Genomic DNA, 24132 nt, shown 5'->3' on the forward strand with positions numbered 1-24132 from the left:
AGTACCACTAACCTCAGCAGTGTGACAGACAGCACCACTAACCTCAGCAGCGTGACAGACAGCACCACTAACCTCAGCAGCGTGACAGACAGCACCACGAACCTCAGCAGCGTGACAGACAGGAAGACTAACCTCAGCAGCGTGACAGACAGTACCACTAACCTCAGCAGCGTGACAGACAGTACCACTAACCTCAGCAGTGTGACAGACAGCACCACTAACCTCAGCAGTGTGACAGACAGCACCACTAACCTCAGCACTGTGACAGACAGTACCACTAACCTCAGCAGTGTGACAGACAGCACCACTAACCTCAGCAGTGTGACAGACAGCACCACTAACCTCAGCAGTGTGACAGACAGTACCACTAACCTCAGCAGAGTGACAGACAGTACCACTAACCTCAGCAGTGTGACAGACAGTACCACTAACCTCAGCAGCGTGACAGACAGTACCACTAACCTCAACAGCGTGACAGACAGTACCACTAACCTCAGCAGCGTGACAGACAGTACCACTAACCTCAGCAGCGTGACAGACAGTACCACTAACCTCAACAGCGTGACAGACAGTACCACTAACCTCAGCAGCGTGACAGACAGTACCACTAACCTCAGCAGCGTGACAGACAGTACCACCTACCTCAGCAGCGTGACAGACAGTACCACCAACCTCAGCAGCGTGACAGACAGTACCACTAACCTGTGACAGACAGTACCACTAACCTCAGCAGTGTGACAGACAGTACCACTAACCTCAGCAGTGTGACAGACAGTACCACTAACCTCAGCAGTGTGACAGACAGTACCACTAACCTCAGCAGTGTGACAGACAGTACCACTAACCTCAGCAGTGTGACAGACAGTACCACTAACCTCAGCAGTGTGACAGACAGTACCACTAACCTCAGCAGTGTGACAGACAGTACCACTAACCTCAGCAGTGTGACAGACAGTACCACTAACCTCAGCAGTGTGACAGACAGTACCACTAACCTCAGCAGTGTGACAGACAGTACCACTAACCTCAGCAGCGTGACAGACAGTACCACCTACCTCAGCAGCGTGACAGACAGTACCACCAACCTCAGCAGCGTGACAGACAGTACCACTAACCTCAGCAGCGTGACAGACAGTACCACTAACCTGTGACAGACAGTACCACTAACCTCAGCAGTGTGACAGACAGTACCACTAACCTCAGCAGTGTGACAGACAGTACCACTAACCTCAGCAGTGTGACAGACAGTACCACTAACCTCAGCAGTGTGACAGACAGCACCACTAACCTCAGCAGCGTGACAGACAGCACCACTAACCTCAGCAGCGTGACAGACAGCACCACTAACCTCAGCAGCGTGACAGACAGGAAGACTAACCTCAGAAGCGTGACAGACAGTACCACTAACCTCAGCAGCGTGACAGACAGTACCACTAACCTCAGCAGTGTGACAGACAGCACCACTAACCTCAGCACTGTGACAGACAGTACCACTAACCTCAGCAGTGTGACAGACAGTACCACTAACCTCAGCAGTGTGACAGACAGTACCACTAACCTCAGCAGTGTGACAGACAGTACCACTAACCTCAGCAGCGTGACAGACAGTACCACTAACCTGTGACAGACAGTACCACTAACCTCAGCAGTGTGACAGACAGTACCACTAACCTCAGCAGCGTGACAGACAGCACCACTAACCTCAGCAGTGTGACAGACAGCACCACTAACCTCAGCAGCGTGACAGACAGTACCACTAACCTCAGCAGCGTGACAGACAGTACCACTAACCTGTGACAGACAGTACCACTAACCTCAGCAGTGTGACAGACAGTACCACTAACCTCAGCAGCGTGACAGACAGCACCACTAACCTCAGCAGCATGACAGACAGCACCACTAACCTCAGCAGCGTGACAGACAGCACCACTAACCTCAGCAGCGTGACAGACAGCACCACTAACCTCAGCAGCGTGACAGACAGCACCACTAACCTCAGCAGCGTGACAGACAGGAAGACTAACCTCAGCAGCGTGACAGACAGTACCACTAACCTCAGCAGCGTGACAGACAGTAACACCATCCTCATTAGTGTGACAGTCAGCACCACTAACCTCAGCACTGTGACAGACAGTACCACTAACCTCAGCAGTGTGACAGACAGCACCACTAACCTCAGCAGTGTGACAGACAGTACCACTAACCTCAGCAGTGTGACAGACAGTACCACTAACCTCAGCAGTGTGACAGACAGTACCACTAACCTCAGCAGTGTGACAGACAGTACCACTAACCTCAGCAGCGTGACAGACAGTACCACTAACCTCAACAGCGTGACAGACAGTACCACTAACCTCAACAGCGTGACAGACAGTACCACTAACCTCAGCAGCGTGACAGACAGTACCACTAACCTCAACAGCGTGACAGACAGTACCACTAACCTCAACAGCGTGACAGACAGTACCACTAACCTCAGCAGCGTGACAGACAGTACCACTAACCTCAGCAGCGTGACAGACAGTACCACTAACCTCAGCAGCGTGACAGACAGTACCACCTACCTCAGCAGCGTGACAGACAGTACCACTAACCTCAGCAGCGTGACAGACAGTACCACTAACCTGTGACAGACAGTACCACTAACCTCAGCAGTGTGACAGACAGTACCACTAACCTCAGCAGTGTGACAGACAGTACCACTAACCTCAGCAGTGTGACAGACAGTACCACTAACCTCAGCAGTGTGACAGACAGTACCACTAACCTCAGCAGTGTGACAGACAGTACCACTAACCTCAGCAGTGTGACAGACAGTACCACTAACCTCAGCAGTGTGACAGACAGTACCACTAACCTCAGCAGTGTGACAGACAGTACCACTAACCTCAGCAGCGTGACAGACAGTACCACCAACCTCAGCAGCGTGACAGACAGTACCACTAACCTCAGCAGCGTGACAGACAGTACCACTAACCTGTGACAGACAGTACCACTAACCTCAGCAGTGTGACAGACAGTACCACTAACCTCAGCAGTGTGACAGACAGTACCACTAACCTCAGCAGTGTGACAGACAGTACCACTAACCTCAGCAGTGTGACAGACAGTACCACTAACCTCAGCAGTGTGACAGACAGTACCACTAACCTCAGCAGTGTGACAGACAGTACCACTAACCTCAGCAGTGTGACAGACAGTACCACTAACCTCAGCAGTGTGACAGACAGTACCACTAACCTCAGCAGTGTGACAGACAGTACCACTAACCTCAGCAGTGTGACAGACAGTACCACTAACCTCAGCAGTGTGACAGACAGTACCACTAACCTCAGCAGTGTGACAGACAGTACCACTAACCTCAGCAGTGTGACAGACAGTACCACTAACCTCAGCAGTGTGACAGACAGTACCACTAACCTCAGCAGCGTGACAGACAGTACCACTAACCTCAGCAGCGTGACAGACAGTACCACTAACCTCAGCAGCGTGACAGACAGTACCACTAACCTCAGCAGCGTGACAGACAGCACCACTAACCTCAGCAGCGTGACAGACAGTACCACTAACCTCAGCAGCGTGACAGACAGTACCACTAACCTCAGCAGCGTGACAGACAGCACCACTAACCTCAGCAGTGTGACAGACAGCGTGACAGACAGTACCACTAACCTCAGCAGTGTGACAGACAGCATGACAGACAGTACCACTAACCTCAGCAGTGTGACAGACAGTACCACTAACCTCAGCAGTGTGACAGACAGTACCACTAACCTCAATAGCGTGACAGACAGTACCACTAACCTCAGCAGCGTGACAGACAGTACCACTAACCTCAGCAGCGTGACAGACAGTACCACCTACCTCAGCAGCGTGACAGACAGTACCACTAACCTCAGCAGCGTGACAGACAATACCACTAACCTCAGCAGCGTGACAGACAGTACCACTAACCTCAGCAGCGTGACAGACAGTACCACTAACCTCAGCAGCGTGACAGACAGCACCACTAACCTCAGCAGTGTGACAGACAGCGTGACAGACAGTACCACTAACCTCAGCAGTGTGACAGACAGCATGACAGACAGTACCACTAACCTCAGCAGTGTGACAGACAGTACCACTAACCTCAGCAGTGTGACAGACAGTACCACTAACCTCAATAGCGTGACAGACAGTACCACTAACCTCAGCAGCGTGACAGACAGTACCACTAACCTCAGCAGCGTGACAGACAGTACCACCTACCTCAGCAGCGTGACAGACAGTACCACCAACCTCAGCAGCGTGACAGACAGTACCACTAACCTCAGCAGCGTGACAGACAGTACCACTAACCTGTGACAGACAGTACCACTAACCTCAGCAGTGTGACAGACAGTACCACTAACCTCAGCAGTGTGACAGACAGTACCACTAACCTCAGCAGTGTGACAGACAGTACCACTAACCTCAGCAGTGTGACAGACAGTACCACTAACCTCAGCAGTGTGACAGACAGTACCACTAACCTCAGCAGTGTGACAGACAGTACCACTAACCTCAGCAGTGTGACAGACAGTACCACTAACCTCAGCAGTGTGACAGACAGTACCACTAACCTCAGCAGCGTGACAGACAGTACCACCTACCTCAGCAGCGTGACAGACAGTACCACCAACCTCAGCAGCGTGACAGACAGTACCACTAACCTCAGCAGCGTGACAGACAGTACCACTAACCTGTGACAGACAGTACCACTAACCTCAGCAGTGTGACAGACAGTACCACTAACCTCAGCAGTGTGACAGACAGTACCACTAACCTCAGCAGTGTGACAGACAGTACCACTAACCTCAGCAGTGTGACAGACAGCACCACTAACCTCAGCAGCGTGACAGACAGCACCACTAACCTCAGCAGCGTGACAGACAGCACCACTAACCTCAGCAGCGTGACAGACAGGAAGACTAACCTCAGCAGCGTGACAGACAGTACCACTAACCTCAGCAGCGTGACAGACAGTACCACTAACCTCAGCAGTGTGACAGACAGCACCACTAACCTCAGCACTGTGACAGACAGTACCACTAACCTCAGCAGTGTGACAGACAGCACCACTAACCTCAGCAGTGTGACAGACAGTACCACTAACCTCAGCAGTGTGACAGACAGTACCACTAACCTCAGCAGTGTGACAGACAGTACCACTAACCTCAGCAGTGTGACAGACAGTACCACTAACCTCAGCAGTGTGACAGACAGTACCACTAACCTCAGCAGTGTGACAGACAGTACCACTAACCTCAGCAGTGTGACAGACAGTACCACTAACCTCAGCAGCGTGACAGACAGTACCACTAACCTCAGCAGCGTGACAGACAGTACCACTAACCTCAGCAGCGTGACAGACAGTACCACTAACCTCAGCAGCGTGACAGACAGCACCACTAACCTCAGCAGCGTGACAGACAGTACCACTAACCTCAGCAGCGTGACAGACAGTACCACTAACCTCAGCAGCGTGACAGACAGCACCACTAACCTCAGCAGTGTGACAGACAGCGTGACAGACAGTACCACTAACCTCAGCAGTGTGACAGACAGCATGACAGACAGTACCACTAACCTCAGCAGTGTGACAGACAGTACCACTAACCTCAGCAGTGTGACAGACAGTACCACTAACCTCAATAGCGTGACAGACAGTACCACTAACCTCAGCAGCGTGACAGACAGTACCACTAACCTCAGCAGCGTGACAGACAGTACCACCTACCTCAGCAGCGTGACAGACAGTACCACTAACCTCAGCAGCGTGACAGACAGCACCACTAACCTCAGCAGCGTGACAGACAGTACCACTAACCTCAGCAGCGTGACAGACAGTACCACTAACCTCAGCAGCGTGACAGACAGCACCACTAACCTCAGCAGTGTGACAGACAGCGTGACAGACAGTACCACTAACCTCAGCAGTGTGACAGACAGCATGACAGACAGTACCACTAACCTCAGCAGTGTGACAGACAGTACCACTAACCTCAGCAGTGTGACAGACAGTACCACTAACCTCAATAGCGTGACAGACAGTACCACTAACCTCAGCAGCGTGACAGACAGTACCACTAACCTCAGCAGCGTGACAGACAGTACCACCTACCTCAGCAGCGTGACAGACAGTACCACCAACCTCAGCAGCGTGACAGACAGTACCACTAACCTCAGCAGCGTGACAGACAGTACCACTAACCTGTGACAGACAGTACCACTAACCTCAGCAGTGTGACAGACAGTACCACTAACCTCAGCAGTGTGACAGACAGTACCACTAACCTCAGCAGTGTGACAGACAGTACCACTAACCTCAGCAGTGTGACAGACAGTACCACTAACCTCAGCAGTGTGACAGACAGTACCACTAACCTCAGCAGTGTGACAGACAGTACCACTAACCTCAGCAGTGTGACAGACAGTACCACTAACCTCAGCAGTGTGACAGACAGTACCACTAACCTCAGCAGCGTGACAGACAGTACCACCTACCTCAGCAGCGTGACAGACAGTACCACCAACCTCAGCAGCGTGACAGACAGTACCACTAACCTCAGCAGCGTGACAGACAGTACCACTAACCTGTGACAGACAGTACCACTAACCTCAGCAGTGTGACAGACAGTACCACTAACCTCAGCAGTGTGACAGACAGTACCACTAACCTCAGCAGTGTGACAGACAGTACCACTAACCTCAGCAGTGTGACAGACAGCACCACTAACCTCAGCAGCGTGACAGACAGCACCACTAACCTCAGCAGCGTGACAGACAGCACCACTAACCTCAGCAGCGTGACAGACAGGAAGACTAACCTCAGCAGCGTGACAGACAGTACCACTAACCTCAGCAGCGTGACAGACAGTACCACTAACCTCAGCAGTGTGACAGACAGCACCACTAACCTCAGCACTGTGACAGACAGTACCACTAACCTCAGCAGTGTGACAGACAGCACCACTAACCTCAGCAGTGTGACAGACAGTACCACTAACCTCAGCAGTGTGACAGACAGTACCACTAACCTCAGCAGTGTGACAGACAGTACCACTAACCTCAGCAGTGTGACAGACAGTACCACTAACCTCAGCAGCGTGACAGACAGTACCACTAACCTGTGACAGACAGTACCACTAACCTCAGCAGTGTGACAGACAGTACCACTAACCTCAGCAGCGTGACAGACAGCACCACTAACCTCAGCAGTGTGACAGACAGCACCACTAACCTCAGCAGCGTGACAGACAGTACCACTAACCTCAGCAGCGTGACAGACAGTACCACTAACCTGTGACAGACAGTACCACTAACCTCAGCAGTGTGACAGACAGTACCACTAACCTCAGCAGCGTGACAGACAGCACCACTAACCTCAGCAGCGTGACAGACAGCACCACTAACCTCAGCAGCGTGACAGACAGGAAGACTAACCTCAGCAGCGTGACAGACAGGAAGACTAACCTCAGCAGCGTGACAGACAGGAAGACTAACCTCAGCAGCGTGACAGACAGTACCACTAACCTCAGCAGCGTGACAGACAGTACCACCATCCTCATTAGTGTGACAGTCAGCACCACTAACCTCAGCACTGTGACAGACAGTACCACTAACCTCAGCAGTGTGACAGACAGCACCACTAACCTCAGCAGTGTGACAGACAGTACCACTAACCTCAGCAGTGTGACAGACAGTACCACTAACCTCAGCAGTGTGACAGACAGTACCACTAACCTCAGCAGCGTGACAGACAGTACCACTAACCTCAGCAGCGTGACAGACAGTACCACTAACCTCAGCAGCGTGACAGACAGTACCACTAACCTCAACAGCGTGACAGACAGTACCACTAACCTCAGCAGCGTGACAGACAGTACCACTAACCTCAACAGCGTGACAGACAGTACCACTAACCTCAACAGCGTGACAGACAGTACCACTAACCTCAGCAGCGTGACAGACAGTACCACTAACCTCAGCAGCGTGACAGACAGTACCACTAACCTCAGCAGCGTGACAGACAGTACCACCTACCTCAGCAGCGTGACAGACAGTACCACTAACCTCAGCAGCGTGACAGACAGTACCACTAACCTGTGACAGACAGTACCACTAACCTCAGCAGTGTGACAGACAGAACCACTAACCTCAGCAGTGTGACAGACAGTACCACTAACCTCAGCAGTGTGACAGACAGTACCACTAACCTCAGCAGTGTGACAGACAGTACCACTAACCTCAGCAGTGTGACAGACAGTACCACTAACCTCAGCAGTGTGACAGACAGTACCACTAACCTCAGCAGTGTGACAGACAGTACCACTAACCTCAGCAGTGTGACAGACAGTACCACTAACCTCAGCAGTGTGACAGACAGTACCACTAACCTCAGCAGCGTGACAGACAGTACCACCTACCTCAGCAGCGTGACAGACAGTACCACCTACCTCAGCAGCGTGACAGACAGTACCACCAACCTCAGCAGCGTGACAGACAGTACCACTAACCTCAGCAGCGTGACAGACAGTACCACTAACCTGTGACAGACAGTACCACTAACCTCAGCAGTGTGACAGACAGTACCACTAACCTCAGCAGTGTGACAGACAGTACCACTAACCTCAGCAGTGTGACAGACAGTACCACTAACCTCAGCAGTGTGACAGACAGTACCACTAACCTCAGCAGTGTGACAGACAGTACCACTAACCTCAGCAGTGTGACAGACAGTACCACTAACCTCAGCAGTGTGACAGACAGTACCACTAACCTCAGCAGTGTGACAGACAGTACCACTAACCTCAGCAGTGTGACAGACAGTACCACTAACCTCAGCAGTGTGACAGACAGTACCACTAACCCGCGGTGCAGCAGCCCCCTCGCGCGTGACAGACAGTACCACTACCCAGCAGCGGACAGCGCCCACCTCAGCAGCGTGACAGACAGTACCACTAACCTCAGCAGCGTGCGACAGCCCCCCAGCAGCGTGCGCAGCACCACTAACCTCAGCAGCGTGACAGACAGTACCACTAACCTCAGCAGCGTGACAGACAGTACCACTAACCTCAGCAGCGTGACAGACAGCACCACTAACCTCAGCAGTGTGACAGACAGCGTGACAGACAGTACCACTAACCTCAGCAGTGTGACAGACAGCATGACAGACAGTACCACTAACCTCAGCAGTGTGACAGACAGTACCACTAACCTCAGCAGTGTGACAGACAGTACCACTAACCTCAGCAGTGTGACAGACAGTACCACTAACCTCAGCAGCGTGACAGACAGTACCACTAACCTCAGCAGCGTGACAGACAGTACCACTAACCTCAGCAGCGTGACAGACAGTACCACTAACCTCAGCAGCGTGACAGACAGTACCACTAACCTCAACAGCGTGACAGACAGTACCACTAAACTCAGCAGCGTGACAGACAGTACCACTAACCTCAGCAGCGTGACAGACAGTACCACTAACCTCAGCAGCGTGACAGACAGTACCACTAACCTCAGCAGCGTGACAGACAGTACCACTAACCTCAGCAGCGTGACAGACAGTACCACCAACCTCAGCAGCGTGACAGACAGTACCACTAACCTCAGCAGCGTGACAGACAGTACCACTAACCTCAGCAGCGTGACAGACAGTACCACTAACCTCAGCAGCGTGACAGACAGTACCACTAACCTCAGCAGTGTGACAGACAGTACCACTAACCTCAGCAGTGTGACAGACAGTACCACTAACCTCAGCAGTGTGACAGACAGTACCACTAACCTCAGCAGTGTGACAGACAGTACCACTAACCTCAGCAGTGTGACAGACAGTACCACTAACCTCAGCAGCGTGACAGACAGTACCACTAACCTCAGCAGCGTGACAGACAGTACCACTAACCTCAGCAGCGTGACAGACAGTACCACTAACCTCAGCAGCGTGACAGACAGTACCACTAACCTCAGCAGCGTGACAGACAGTACCACTAACCTCAGCAGCGTGACAGACAGTACCACTAACCTCAGCAGCGTGACAGACAGTACCACCAACCTCAGCAGCGTGACAGACAGTACCACTAACCTCAGCAGCGTGACAGACAGTACCACTAACCTGTGACAGACAGTACCACTAACCTCAGCAGTGTGACAGACAGTACCACTAACCTCAGCAGCGTGACAGACAGTACCACTAACCTCAGCAGCGTGACAGACAGTACCACTAACCTCAGCAGCGTGACAGACAGTACCACTAACCTCAGCAGCGTGACAGACAGTACCACCAACCTCAGCAGCGTGACAGACAGTACCACTAACCTCAGCAGCGTGACAGACAGTACCACTAACCTGTGACAGACAGTACCACTAACCTCAGCAGTGTGACAGACAGTACCACTAACCTCAGCAGCGTGACAGACAGTACCACTAACCTCAGCAGCGTGACAGACAGTACCACCAACCTCAGCAGCGTGACAGACAGTACCACTAACCTCAGCAGCGTGACAGACAGTACCACTAACCTGTGACAGACAGTACCACTAACCTCAGCAGTGTGACAGACAGTACCACTAACCTCAGCAGTGTGACAGACAGTACCACTAACCTCAGCAGTGTGACAGACAGTACCACTAACCTCAGCAGCGTGACAGACAGCACCACTAACCTCAGCAGTGTGACAGACAGCACCACTAACCTCAGCAGCGTGACAGACAGTACCACTAACCTGTGACAGACAGTACCACTAACCTCAGCAGTGTGACAGACAGTACCACTAACCTCAGCAGCGTGACAGACAGAACCACTAACCTCAGCAGTGTGACAGACAGCACCACTAACCTCAGCAGCGTGACAGACAGTACCACTAACCTCAACAGCGTGACAGACCGTACCACTAACCTCAACAGCGTGACAGACCGTACCACTAACCTCAGCAGCGTGACAGACAGTACCACTAACCTCAGCAGCGTGACAGACAGTACCACTAACCTCAGCAGCGTGACAGACAGTACCACCAACCTCAGCAGCGTGACAGACAGTACCACTAACCTCAGCAGCGTGACAGACAGTACCACTAACCTGTGACAGACAGTACCACTAACCTCAGCAGTGTGACAGACAGTACCACTAACCTCAGCAGCGTGACAGACAGCACCACTAACCTCAGCAGCGTGACAGACAGCACCACTAACCTCAGCAGTGTGACAGACAGCACCACTAACCTCAGCAGCGTGACAGACAGCACCACTAACCTCAGCAGCGTGACAGACAGCACCACTAACCTCAGCAGCGTGACAGACAGTACCACTAACCTCAGCAGCGTGACAGACAGTACCACCAACCTCAGCAGCGTGACAGACAGTACCACTAACCTCAGCAGCGTGACAGACAGTACCACTAACCTGTGACAGACAGTACCACTAACCTCAGCAGTGTGACAGACAGTACCACTAACCTCAGCAGCGTGACAGACAGCACCACTAACCTCAGCAGCGTGACAGACAGCACCACTAACCTCAGCAGTGTGACAGACAGCACCACTAACCTCAGCAGCGTGACAGACAGCACCACTAACCTCAGCAGCGTGACAGACAGCACCACTAACCTCAGCAGCGTGACAGACAGTACCACTAACCTCAGCAGCGTGACAGACAGTACCACTAAGCTCAGCAGCGTGACAGACAGTACACTAACCTCAGCAGCGTGACAGACAGTACCACTAACCTCAGCAGCGTGACAGACAGTACCACTAACCTCAGCAGCGTGACAGACAGTACCACTAACCTCAGCAGCGTGACAGACAGTACCACTAACCTCAGCAGCGTGACAGACAGTACCACTAACCTCAGCAGCGTGACAGACAGTACCACCAACCTCAGCAGCGTGACAGACAGTACCACTAACCTCAGCAGCGTGACAGACAGTACCACTAACCTGTGACAGACAGTACCACTAACCTGTGACAGACAGTACCACTAACCTCAGCAGTGTGACAGACAGTACCACTAACCTCAGCAGCGTGACAGACAGTACCACTAACCTCAGCAGCGTGACAGACAGTACCACTAACCTCAGCAGCGTGACAGACAGTACCACCAACCTCAGCAGCGTGACAGACAGTACCACCAACCTCAGCAGCGTGACAGACAGTACCACTAACCTCAGCAGCGTGACAGACAGTACCACTAACCTGTGACAGACAGTACCACTAACCTCAGCAGTGTGACAGACAGTACCACTAACCTCAGCAGTGTGACAGACAGTACCACTAACCTCAGCAGCGTGACAGACAGCACCACTAACCTCAGCAGTGTGACAGACAGCACCACTAACCTCAGCAGCGTGACAGACAGTACCACTAACCTGTGAAGGACAGTACCACTAACCTCAGCAGTGTGACAGACAGAACCACTAACCTCAGCAGTGTGACAGACAGCACCACTAACCTCAGCAGCGTGACAGACAGTACCACTAACCTCAACAGCGTGACAGACAGTACCACTAACCTCAGCAGCGTGACAGACAGTACCACTAACCTCAGCAGCGTGACAGACAGTACCACTAACCTCAGCAGCGTGACAGACAGTACCACCAACCTCAGCAGCGTGACAGACAGTACAACTAACCTCAGCAGCGTGACCGACAGTACCACTAACCTGTGACAGACAGTACCACTAACCTCAGCAGTGTGACAGACAGTACCACTAACCTCAGCAGTGTGACAGACAGTACCACTAACCTCAGCAGTGTGACAGACAGTACCACTAACCTCAGCAGTGTGACAGACAGTACCACTAACCTCAGCAGTGTGACAGACAGTACCACTAACCTCAGCAGTGTGACAGACAGTACCACTAACCTCAGCAGCGTGACAGACAGTACCACTAACCTCAGCAGCGTGACAGACAGTACCACCAACCTCAGCAGTGTGACAGACAGTACCACTAACCTCAGCAGCGTGACAGACAGTACCACTAACCTGTGACAGACAGTACCACTAACCTCAGCAGTGTGACAGACAGTACCACTAACCTCAGCAGCATGACAGACAGCACCACTAACCTCAGCAGTGTGACAGACAGCACCACTAACCTCAGCAGCGTGACAGACAGTACCACTAACCTGTGACAGACAGTACCACTAACCTCAGCAGTGTGACAGACAGTACCACTAACCTCAGCAGCGTGACAGACAGCACCACTAACCTCAGCAGCGTGACAGACAGTACCACTAACCTCAGCAGCGTGACAGACAGCACCACTAACCTCAGCAGTGTGACAGACAGCACCACTAACCTCAGCAGTGTGCCAGACAGCACCACTAACCTCAGCAGTGTGACAGACAGCACCACTAACCTCAGCAGTGTGACAGACAGCACCACTAACCTCAGCAGCGTGACAGACAGTACCACTAACCTGTGACAGACAGTACCACTAACCTCAGCAGTGTGACAGACAGTACCACTAACCTCAGCAGTGTGACAGACAGTACCACTAACCTCAGCAGTGTGACAGACAGCACCACTAACCTCAGCAGTGTGACAGACAGCACCACTAACCTCAGCAGTGTGACAGACAGCACCACTAACCTCAGCAGTGTGACAGACAGTACCACTAACCTCAGCAGCGTGACAGACAGTACCACTAACCTCAGCAGCGTGACAGACAGCACCACTAACCTCAGCAGTGTGACAGACAGCGTGACAGACAGTACCACTAACCTCAGCAGTGTGACAGACAGCATGACAGACGGTACCACTAACCTCAGCAGCGTGACAGACGGTACCACTAACCTCAGCAGCGTGACAGACGGTACCACTAACCTCAGCAGCGTGACAGACGGTACCACTAACCTCAGCAGCGTGACAGACGGTACCACTAACCTCAGCAGCGTGACAGACGGTACCACTAACCTCAGCAGCGTGACAGACGGTACCACTAACCTCAGCAGCGTGACAGACGGTACCACTAACCTCAGCACTGTGACAGACAGCACCACTAACCTCAGCACTGTGACAGACAGTACCACTAACCTCAGCAGTGTGACAGACAGTACCACTAACCTCAGCAGTGTGACAGACAGTACCACTAACCTCAGCAGTGTGACAGACAGCACCACTAACCTCAGCAGTGTGACAGACAGCACCACTAACCTCAGCAGTGTGACAGACAGCACCACTAACCTCAGCAGCGTGACAGACAGTACCACTAACCTCAGCAGCGTGACAGACAGTACCACTAACCTCAGCAGCGTGACAGACAGTACCACTAACCTCAGCAGCGTGACAGACAGCACCACTAACCTCAGCAGCGTGACAGACAGCACCACTAACCTCAGCACTGTGACAGACAGCACCACTAACCTCAGCACTGTGACAGACAGCACCACTAACCTCAGCAGTGTGACAGACAGTACCACTAATATCAGCAGTGTGACAGACAGCACCACTAACCTCAGCAGCGTGACAGACAGCACCACTAACCTCAGCAGCGTGACAGACAGCACCACTAACCTCAGCAGCGTGACAGACAGTACCACTAACCTCAGTAATGTGACAGACAGCACCACTAACCTCAGCAGTGTGACAGACAGTACCACTAACCTCAGCAGCGTGACAGACAGCGTGACAGACAGTACCACTAACCTCAGTAATGTGACAGACAGTACCACTAACCTCAGCAGTGTGACAGACAGTACCACTAACCTCAGCAGTGTGACAGACAGTACCACTAACCTCAGCAGTGTGACAGACAGTACCACTAACCTCAGCAGTGTGACAGACAGCGTGACAGACAGTACCACTAACCTCAGCAGAGTGACAGACAGCGTGACAGACAGTACCACTAACCTCAGCAGTGTGACAGACAGCGTGACAGACAGTACCACTAACCTCAGCAGAGTGACAGACAGCGTGACAGACAGTACCACTAACCTCAGTGATGGGGGTCTCCTCTCTGAGCTCAGTGCAGTGGGACGCCAGCAGCCCCAGCACCCGCATCACCTTAAACTTCCTGGAATACACACGCACATGCACACGCACACACATACACACAGGGCTAACCATAAATGTCATAGTCTTCCTGGAATAGACAGACAGGTCACTCGTATAAATACATGGAAGACATCCACAGAAATAACACTGCTATTTTGTAAAGGCTAACAGTGATTTACAGCATATCCAGACCAGGCACCAGATCATTGTAAAGGCTAACAGTGATTTACAGCATATCCAGACCAGGCACCAGATCATTGTAAAGGCTAACAGTGATTTACAGCATATCCAGACCAGGCACCAGATCATTGTAAAGGCTAACAGTGATTTACAGCATATCCAGACCAGGCACCAGATCATTGTAAAGGCTAACAGTGATTTACAGCATATCCTGACCAGGCACCAGATCATTGTAAAGGCTAACAGTGATTTACAGCATATCCAGACCAGGCACCAGATCATTGTAAAGGCTAACAGTGATTTACAGCATATCCTGACCAGGCACCAGATCATTGTAAAGGCTAACAGTGATTTACAGCATATCCTGACCAGGCACCAGATCATTGTAAAGGCTAACAGTGATTTACAGCATATCCAGACCAGGCATCAGATCATTTTAAAGGCTAACAGTGATTTACAGCATATCCTGACCAGGCACCAGATCATTGTAATGTGCAGTAGGCTACAGTACATGCTAGACATTATTTCCATGCATTGGCGCATGGAGAATGCTTGTGTGTATGTATGGGGTCGGACAGGTGGAAGCTAAAGGAACTCACACATCCCAGTTAGGTGCTAGACGCAGCTGCTGGGTCAACACAGTGAACTGTCACAAAGGGAGAGAACACAACAGCAGTTGTTAACACAGCAATATATCTACTGTACATATCATTCTTAGTATATATTTCAGTGGATATACGCACAGATTGCATTTGGATTACTGATACAGTGTTATTTGGGTTGTCAACTGGATTAGTTCTGACATTCATGACTTTTTTATTATTATTATTTGTGTACTTGATTGACATTTTTGCTGCACTGTTAGGAGCTGGTAACACAAGCATGTCAGGAGCTGGTAACACAAGCATGTCAGGAGCTGGTAACACAAGCATGTCAGGAGCTGGTAACACAAGCATGTCAGGAGCTGGTAACACAAGCATGTCAGGAGCTGGTAACACAAGCATGTCAGGAGCTGGTAACACAAGCATGTCAGGGGCTGGTAACACAAGCATGTCAGGAGCTGGTAACACAAGCATGTCAGGAGCTGGTAACACAAGCATGTCGCTGCACCCGCTATAACATCTGTGTAGGTGACCAATAAACTTTGATTTAACTACCAATGTCTAGGCTGCACCTCAAATGGCATCCTATGTCCTATATAGTGCACTACTTTTGACCAGGGCCCATACTATATAGGGAATAGGGTGACATTTGTGACGGACAATATGTACAGTGCCTTCGGAAAGTGTTCAGACCATTGACTTTTACCACATTTTGTTACATTACGGCCTTATTCTAAAATGGATTAAATAAATACAAATCAATACCCCATAATGACAAGGCAAAAACAGGTTTTTAGAAATGTTTGCACATTTATTAAAAACAAAAAACAGAAATACCTTATTTACATAAAAGTATTCAGACCTTTTGCTATGAGACTCTAAATTGAGCTCAGGTGCATCCTGTTTCCATTGATCATCCTTGAGATGTTTCTACAACTTGATTGGAGTCCACCTGTGGCAAAATCAATTAATTGGACTTGATTTGGAAAGGTGCACACCTGTCTATATAAAGTCCTACAGTTGACAGAGCAAAAACCAATCCATGAGGTCAAAGGAATGGTCCGTGGAGCTCTGAGACAGGATTGTGTGGAGGCACAGATCTGGGGAAGGATATCGAAACATTTCTGCAGCATTGCAGAGGTCCCCAAGAACACGGTGGCCTCCATCATTCTTAAATGGAAGAAGTTTGGAACCACCAAGACTCTTCCTAAAGCTGGCCGCCAGGCCAAACTGAGCAATTCGGGGAGAAGGGCCTTTGTCAGGGAGGTGACCAAGAACCCAATGGTCACTCCGACAGAGCTCCAGAGTTCCTCTGTGGAGATAGGATAACCTTCCAGAAGGACAACCATCTCTGCAGCACTCCACCAATCAGGCCTTTATAGTAGAGTGGCCAGACGGAAGCCACTCCTCAGTAAAAGACACATGTCAGGCTGCTTGGAGTTTGCCAAAAGGCATATAAAGACTCTCAGTTAAGAACAAATTCTTATTTACAATGACGGCTTACAACGGCCAAACCCTCCCCTAAACCAGACAACGCTGGGCCAATTGTGCACCGCCCTATGGGACTCCCGATCACGGCCAGTTGTGATACAGCCCGGGATCGAACCCGGTTCTGTAGTGATGCCTCTAGCACTGCGATGCAGTGCCTTAAATTCTATGGTCTGATGAAACCAAGATAGAACTCTTTGGCCCGAATGCCAAGTGTCACGTCTGGAGGAAACCTGGCACCATCCCTACAGTGAAGCATGGTGGTGGCAGCATGGTGCTGTGGGGATGTTTTTCAGTGGCAGGGACTGGGAGACTAGTCATGATTGAGGCAAAGATGAACGGAGAAAAGTGCAGAGAGATCCTTGATGAAAACCTGCTCCAGAGCGCTCAGGACCTCAGACAGCGGCGAAGGTTCACCTTCCAACAGGACAACGACCCTAAGCACACAGCCAAGACAACGCAGGAGTGGCTTCGGGACAAGTCTCTGAATGTCCTTGAGTGGCCCAGCCAGAGCCCAGACTTGAACTCCATCAAACATCTCTGGAGAGACCTGAAAATAGTTGTGCAGCGACACTCCCCATCCAACCTGACAGAGCTTGAGAGGATCTGCAGAGAAGAATGGGAGAAACTCCCCAAATACAGGTGTGCCAAGCTTGTAGTGTCATACCCAAGAAGACTCGAGGCTGTAATCGCTGTCAAAGGTGCTTCAACGAAAGTACTGAGTAAAAGGTCTGAATACTTATGTAAATGTGATATTTCAGTTCTTTATATTTAATAAATGAACACAAATTAAAAAAAATCTGTTTTTGCTTTGTCATTATTGTGTGCAGACTGATGAGGAAAAATAACAATTTAATAAAATGTTTGAATAAGGCTGTAATGTAACAAAATGTGGAAAAAGTCAAGGGGTCTGAATATATTCCGAAGGCACTGTCAGTCAGTCCAGTCGTCTTTCAGTAGTACAATACTGAATTAGTCAAGTTGCCAATACGTCATTGTCATAAACTCAGTCACGGCTGGCCATAGTGTCCGAATATGTCTAAAGAAATGATATACTAAAGATACCATGAGGTCTAATGATTGTGGTGATGTCATTTTCAGTTCAATCTGAGTGAGTGATGGAATGCCATCTAGTGGTTAATAGCTATATGAGAAATATATTTACTACGCCTGAATCAATCCTCAGTCTGGACATTTCATTTTAAAAAAATGAAGAGATTTGATCTTAAAAATTTGACCAGATTATGTCACAACGTAATACCTCATCACTGTAACGAGGAAGTAACTTTATGGTATCTGTACGTCCAAATGGAACCCTATTCCCTATATAGTGCACTAGACCTTGACTAGACCTCTACAGACCCTGGTCAAAAGGAATGCACTATATAGGGAATAGGGTGTCATTTGGGACATCCTCCTGGTCTTTGTGCTCTCATACATAACTAGGGTCATTGAATATGTTACAGCTGAGCGGATCTCAGTAACAAAAAGTAAAGGAAATAGGAAGCAAATTGTATTATTATCTTGAAGAAAGCGTTAACTTCCTGGTCCCACCTAGCTGACTACTGTTTCAGCTTCCCGCTGATCAACAGAGGCCAACACGTACTGTAGCTGTGCTAAGGAGCTCGGGTCACATGGTAAATATAGGAACCATTTGATGGCTTTGTAGTGCCGCGGCCTTTCACCTTTCTAACACTTGAGAAGCCTCAGCAAGGCCAGAGGTTGTGTAGTGATTCTACGAATTCTCTTCTGAGAGCATAGCCTAAGTTCTGAACACTTAAATTAGCCTAGAGGGGCCCATGTCTTGTTAAAAGCAGCAGCCCTGGGAGGAATGGCAGGCATGCTGGGTATGTGGTCAGACCGTCAGGCAGTGACCCTTCACTTACCAGCTGGGAGTTGATGAGCCTGGTAGCTGTGTCCTTGTGGGCAGCTATGGTACACAGATAGCAGAGGAGGTTGAGTTTGGAGCGGACCGCCGCCGTGGTCTTATCAGCCTGGGCCTCCAGAGAAGAGCACAGCTGCTGCAGAAACCCCCTCCAGTCCTCAGAGCTCAGACAGGACAGCTTCTCCACTATAGGGGGGGTCAGAGGAGCTCAATAATCACACAGCCCAAACCGTTTTAGCTGTCTGTCTAACCTGTGTGTGTGTATATTAACACCTGCTAAACACCTGTCAATTTCAGAGTGTGTCCAAGTGTTACTCAGCAGCGGCACAGCAGTCGAGAGCTTTCCTATTTGTTCTTCTTCATTACCTGAGTATGCTCGGACACACAAAGTCTTCGGGTCATATCGCACTGGAGCGGTCTTCAGAATCTGAAAAAAAATATAATCTTTGTTACTAGAATGCACAAGAGTTGTGGATTGCCCACCTCTGTTCTTAACCTGTTATGGATAGGGGGCAGTATTTTCACGGCCGGATAAAAAACGTACCCGATTTAATCTGATTATTACTCCTGCCCAGAAACTAGAATATGCATAACATTATTAGCTTTGGATAGAAAACACTCCAAAGTTTCTAAAACTGTTTGAATGGTGTCTGTGAGTATAACAGAACTCATTTGGCAGGCCAAAACCTGAGAAGATTCCTTACAGGAAGTGCCCTCTCTGACCATTTCTTGGCCTTCTACACTCTCTTTATTGAAAACTGAGGATCTCTGCTGTAACGTGACACTTCCTACGGCTCCCATAGGCTCTCAGAAGGCGGAAAAACGTTGAATGATGCCTTTGCAGGCCATGGCTGAAAAACAGTAGCGCATTTGGATAGTGGTCGATCTGAGAACAATGAGACTGGGGGCGCGTGCACGAGCCGACACCATGTTTTTATTTTCAGTCTTTGAACGAAAACAGGGTTTCCCGGTCGGAATATTATTGCTTTTTTACGAGAAAAATCGCATAAAAATAGATTTTAAACAGCGTTTGACATGCTTCGAAGTACGGTAATGGAATATTTTGAATTTTTTTTGTCACGAAACGCACCGGGCGCGTCACCCTTCGGATAGTGTCTTGAACACACAACAAAACGCCACTATTTGGATATAACTATGGATTATTTGGAATCAAACCAACATTTGTTATTGAAGTAGAAGTCCTGGGAGTGCATTCTGACGAAAACAGCAAAGGTAATCCAATTTTTCTTATAGTAAATCTGACTTTGGTGAGGGCCAAACTTGGTGGGTGTCAAAATAGCTAGCCTGTGATGGCAAGCTATCTACTCAGAATATTGCAAAATGTGCTTTCACCGAAAAGCTATTTTAAAATCGGACATAGCGATTGCATAAAGGAGTTCTGTATCTATAATTCTTAAAATAATTGTTATGTTTTTTGTGAACGTTTATCGTGAGTAATTTAGTAAATTCACCGGAAGTTTGCGGTGGGTATGCTAGTTCTGAACGTCACATGCTAATGTAAAAAGCTGGTTTTTGATATAAATATGAACTTGATTGAACAAAACATGCATGTATTGTATAACATAATGTCCTAGGTGTGTCATCTGATGAAGATCATCAACGGTTAGTGCTGCATTTAGCTGTGGTTTTGGTTTTTGTGACATTATATGCTAGCTTGAAAAATGGGTGTCTGATTATTTCTGGCTGGGTACTCTGCTGACATAATCTAATGTTTTGCTTTCGTTGTAAAGCCTTTTTGAAATCGGACAGTGTGGTTAGATAAAGGAGAGTCTTGTCTTTAAAATGGTGTAAAATAGTCATATGTTTGAAAAATTTAAGTTTTCGGATTTTCGAGGACTTTGTATTTCGCGCCACGCCCATCATTGGATATTGGAGCAGGTGTTCCGCTAGCGGAACATCTAGATGTAAGAGGTTTTAAGAACAATTCAGAGTCCAAAGCCGAGGACCCTTGATAGATATGTCACAATGGGACGCCGGAATATCTGGTTCCGAGTCCACCGTCCATGGGGGACGCACAGCGTAACCACGCACCACCCTAAAATTCCCCATCAGCATGGACACTGAAACTATTGCTTAAACACAGAGCAAGTTTTAATGTCACATGTACAAATACAGTGAAATGCCTTTCATGTAAACTCAAAACCCAACAATGCAATAATTAATACCAATGTATTACCAGAAAGAAAACTTTTTATTTTTAAAACACGAGAAATAAGAGCACAGTTGCATGATGTAGTACCTTTGGGTTGTCCATAATAGGTGTGACTGCCAGGTCAGAGTCAGTGTACACCAGGTCCTTTATACTGTAACTGATGTCATTCAGGCCACTGGCCACAACACTGTCCTGAAGATGACAACGACCACAGTGATGTCATCATTACAAATGAGCACAATTACAGTATGTGATCATATAGAACATATAGAAATCTAATCTCATTGTCACATGCTTCTACACAACAGGTGTAGACTAACAGTGTAATTCTTACTTACGGGCCCTTCCCAACCATGAACAGAGATTTTTTTTTTTAAATAATAGAAAAACAATAACAAGGAACAAATCCACAATGAGTACCGATAACTTGGCTATATAAATGCTACTAGTGCAGGGATACGAGGTAGTTGAGGTAAAACCTACACTCGATCCCTCCGATGTCAACAACTACAGACCAGTATCCCTTCTTTCTTTTCTCTCCAAAACTCTTGAGCGTGCCGTCCTTGGCCAGCTCTCTTGCTATCTCTCTCAGAATGACCTTCTTGATCCAAATCAGTCAGGTTTCAAGACTGGTCATTCAACTGAGACTGCTCTTCTCTGTGTCACGGAGGCTCTCCGCACTGCTAAACCTAACTCTCTCTCCTCTGCTCTCATCCTTCTAGACCTATCTGCTGCCTTTGATACTGTGAACCATCAGATCCTCCTCTCCACCCTCTCCGAGTTGGGCATCTCCGGCGCGGCTCACTCTTGGATTGCGTCCTACCTGACAGGTCGCTCCTACCAGGTGGCGTGGCGAGAATCCGTCTCCGCACCACGAGCTCTCACCACTGGTGTCCCCCAGGGCTCAGTTCTAGGCCCTCTCCTATTCTCGCTATACACCAAGTCACTCGGCTCTGTCATATCCTCACATGGCCTCTCCTATCATTGCTACGCAGACGACACACAATTAATCTTCTCCTTTCCCCCTTCTGATAACCAGGTGGCGAATCGCATCTCTGCATGTCTGGCAGACATATCAGTGTGGATGACGGATCACCACCTCAAGCTGAACCTCGGCAAGACGGAGCTGCTCTTCCTCCCGGGGAAGGACTGCCCATTCCATGATCTCGCCATCACGGTTGACAACTCATTTACATTTACGTCATTTAGCAGACGCTCTTATCCAGAGCAACTTACAAATTGGTGCATTCACCTTATGATATCCAGTGGAACAACCACTTTACAATAGTACATCTATATATTTGTTTTTGGGGGGGGGGTTAGAAGGATTACTTTATCCTATCCCAGGTATTCCTTAAAGAGGTGGGGTTTCAGGTGTCTACGGAAGGTGGTGATTGACTCCGCTGTCCTGGTGTCGTGAGGGAGCTTGTTCCACCATTGGGGTGCCAGAGCAGCGAACAGTTTTGACTGGGCTGAGCAGGAACTGTGCTTCCGCAGAGGTAGGGAGGCGAGCAGGCCAGAGGTGGATGAACGCAGTGCCCTTCTTTGGGTGTAGGGACTGATCAGAGCCTGAAGGTACGGAGGTGCCGTTCCCCTCACAGCTCCGTAGGCAAGCACCATGGTCTTGTAGCAGATGCGAGCTTCAACTGGAAGCCAGTGGAGTGTGCGGAGGAGCGGGGTGACGTGAGAGAACTTGGGAAGGTTGAACACCAGACGGGCTGCGGCGTTCTGGATGAGTTGTAGGGGTTTAATGGCACAGGCAGGGAGCCCCGCCAACAGGGAGTTGCAGTAATCCAGACGGGAGATGACAAGTGCCTGGATTAGGACATGCGCCGCTTCCTGTGTAAGGCAAGGTCGTACTCCATTGTGTCCTCCTCCCAGAGTGCTAAGAGCCTTGGCGTGACCCTGGACAACACCCTGTCGTTCTCAGCTAACATCAAGGCGGTGACCCGATCCTGTAGATTCATGCTCTACAACATTCGCAGAGTACGACCCTGCCTCACACAGGAAGCGGCGCAGGTCCTAATCCAGGCACTTGTCAACTCCCGTCTGGATTACTGCAACTCCCTGTTGGTGGGGCTCCCTGCCTGTGCCATTAAACCCCTACAACTCATCCAGAACGCCGCAGCCCGTCTGGTGTGTGTGTAATTCCTTAGCAATGTGGACAGCAAGGACCTTGAAGCTCTTGACCCGCTCCACTACAGCCCAATAATCAAACATTATTCACACACCAGACTTGCAAAGATCTCATAATTGAAAGTGGCTAAAGCGGCTAAATGAAAGTGAAGTTTATAATACATAAGAATGTCCAATGTCCTTATGTTTACAGGAAATCCATCTGGAGAAAGAATATGCACTTCACTGAGAATGCTGTAGAGGGCGCCAAATGTTAACAAATAACTGTAACCGAGAATAACCTTTGAAAATAATGAATTCTCAACTACCAGTTTCTGCAGGCGCCATGGTAATAGTCTGATTACTATTACCATGTTTGTGATTACAGACAGCTCACAGAAAGATTACACTTCAAATGTAATTGTGGAAAAGGTTTCAGAGGTATGGCAGAGCTCTCCTTTGGCTATTTGATAAGAGAAGAACTCACTTGAGGTAATGGTGTCCTATTGGGTGGATCTCTTGCAGTGCAACTCATTCTTGGAGTTGAACGAGAGCTGATTGATGAAAAAGATCACATAAAACATGCTTCATTTTGAGATTTAAAAAAACATTAATTTAAAAAAAAGACATGAGATTATTATTTTCCAGTTTGACTTAGTCAAGCTGTTGATCCAAC

At 49.4% G+C, this 24132-nt stretch overlaps 1 protein-coding gene across 1 annotated transcript in view; it reads right to left on the reverse strand.

The window, feature by feature from the left end:
• Nucleotides 1-24132, reverse strand: part of LOC106595924 (serine/threonine-protein kinase ULK4) — a 323274-nt gene that overhangs the window by 293642 nt on the left and 5500 nt on the right. Inside the window, exons 12-17 of the mRNA XM_082959959.1 lie at nucleotides 23944-24010; nucleotides 21429-21533; nucleotides 19535-19595; nucleotides 19170-19354; nucleotides 15793-15839; nucleotides 14954-15032 (exon numbers count right to left, since the gene is read on the reverse strand). Coding sequence (XP_082816085.1) covers nucleotides 14954-15032; nucleotides 15793-15839; nucleotides 19170-19354; nucleotides 19535-19595; nucleotides 21429-21533; nucleotides 23944-24010 — 544 coding nt within the window. The remainder of the gene's footprint in view (nucleotides 1-14953; nucleotides 15033-15792; nucleotides 15840-19169; nucleotides 19355-19534; nucleotides 19596-21428; nucleotides 21534-23943; nucleotides 24011-24132) is intronic.

The sequence above is a fragment of the Salmo salar genome, chromosome 02, assembly GCF_965601325.2.
Source record: "Salmo salar chromosome 02, fSalSal1, whole genome shotgun sequence".
NCBI lineage: Eukaryota > Metazoa > Chordata > Actinopteri > Salmoniformes > Salmonidae > Salmo > Salmo salar.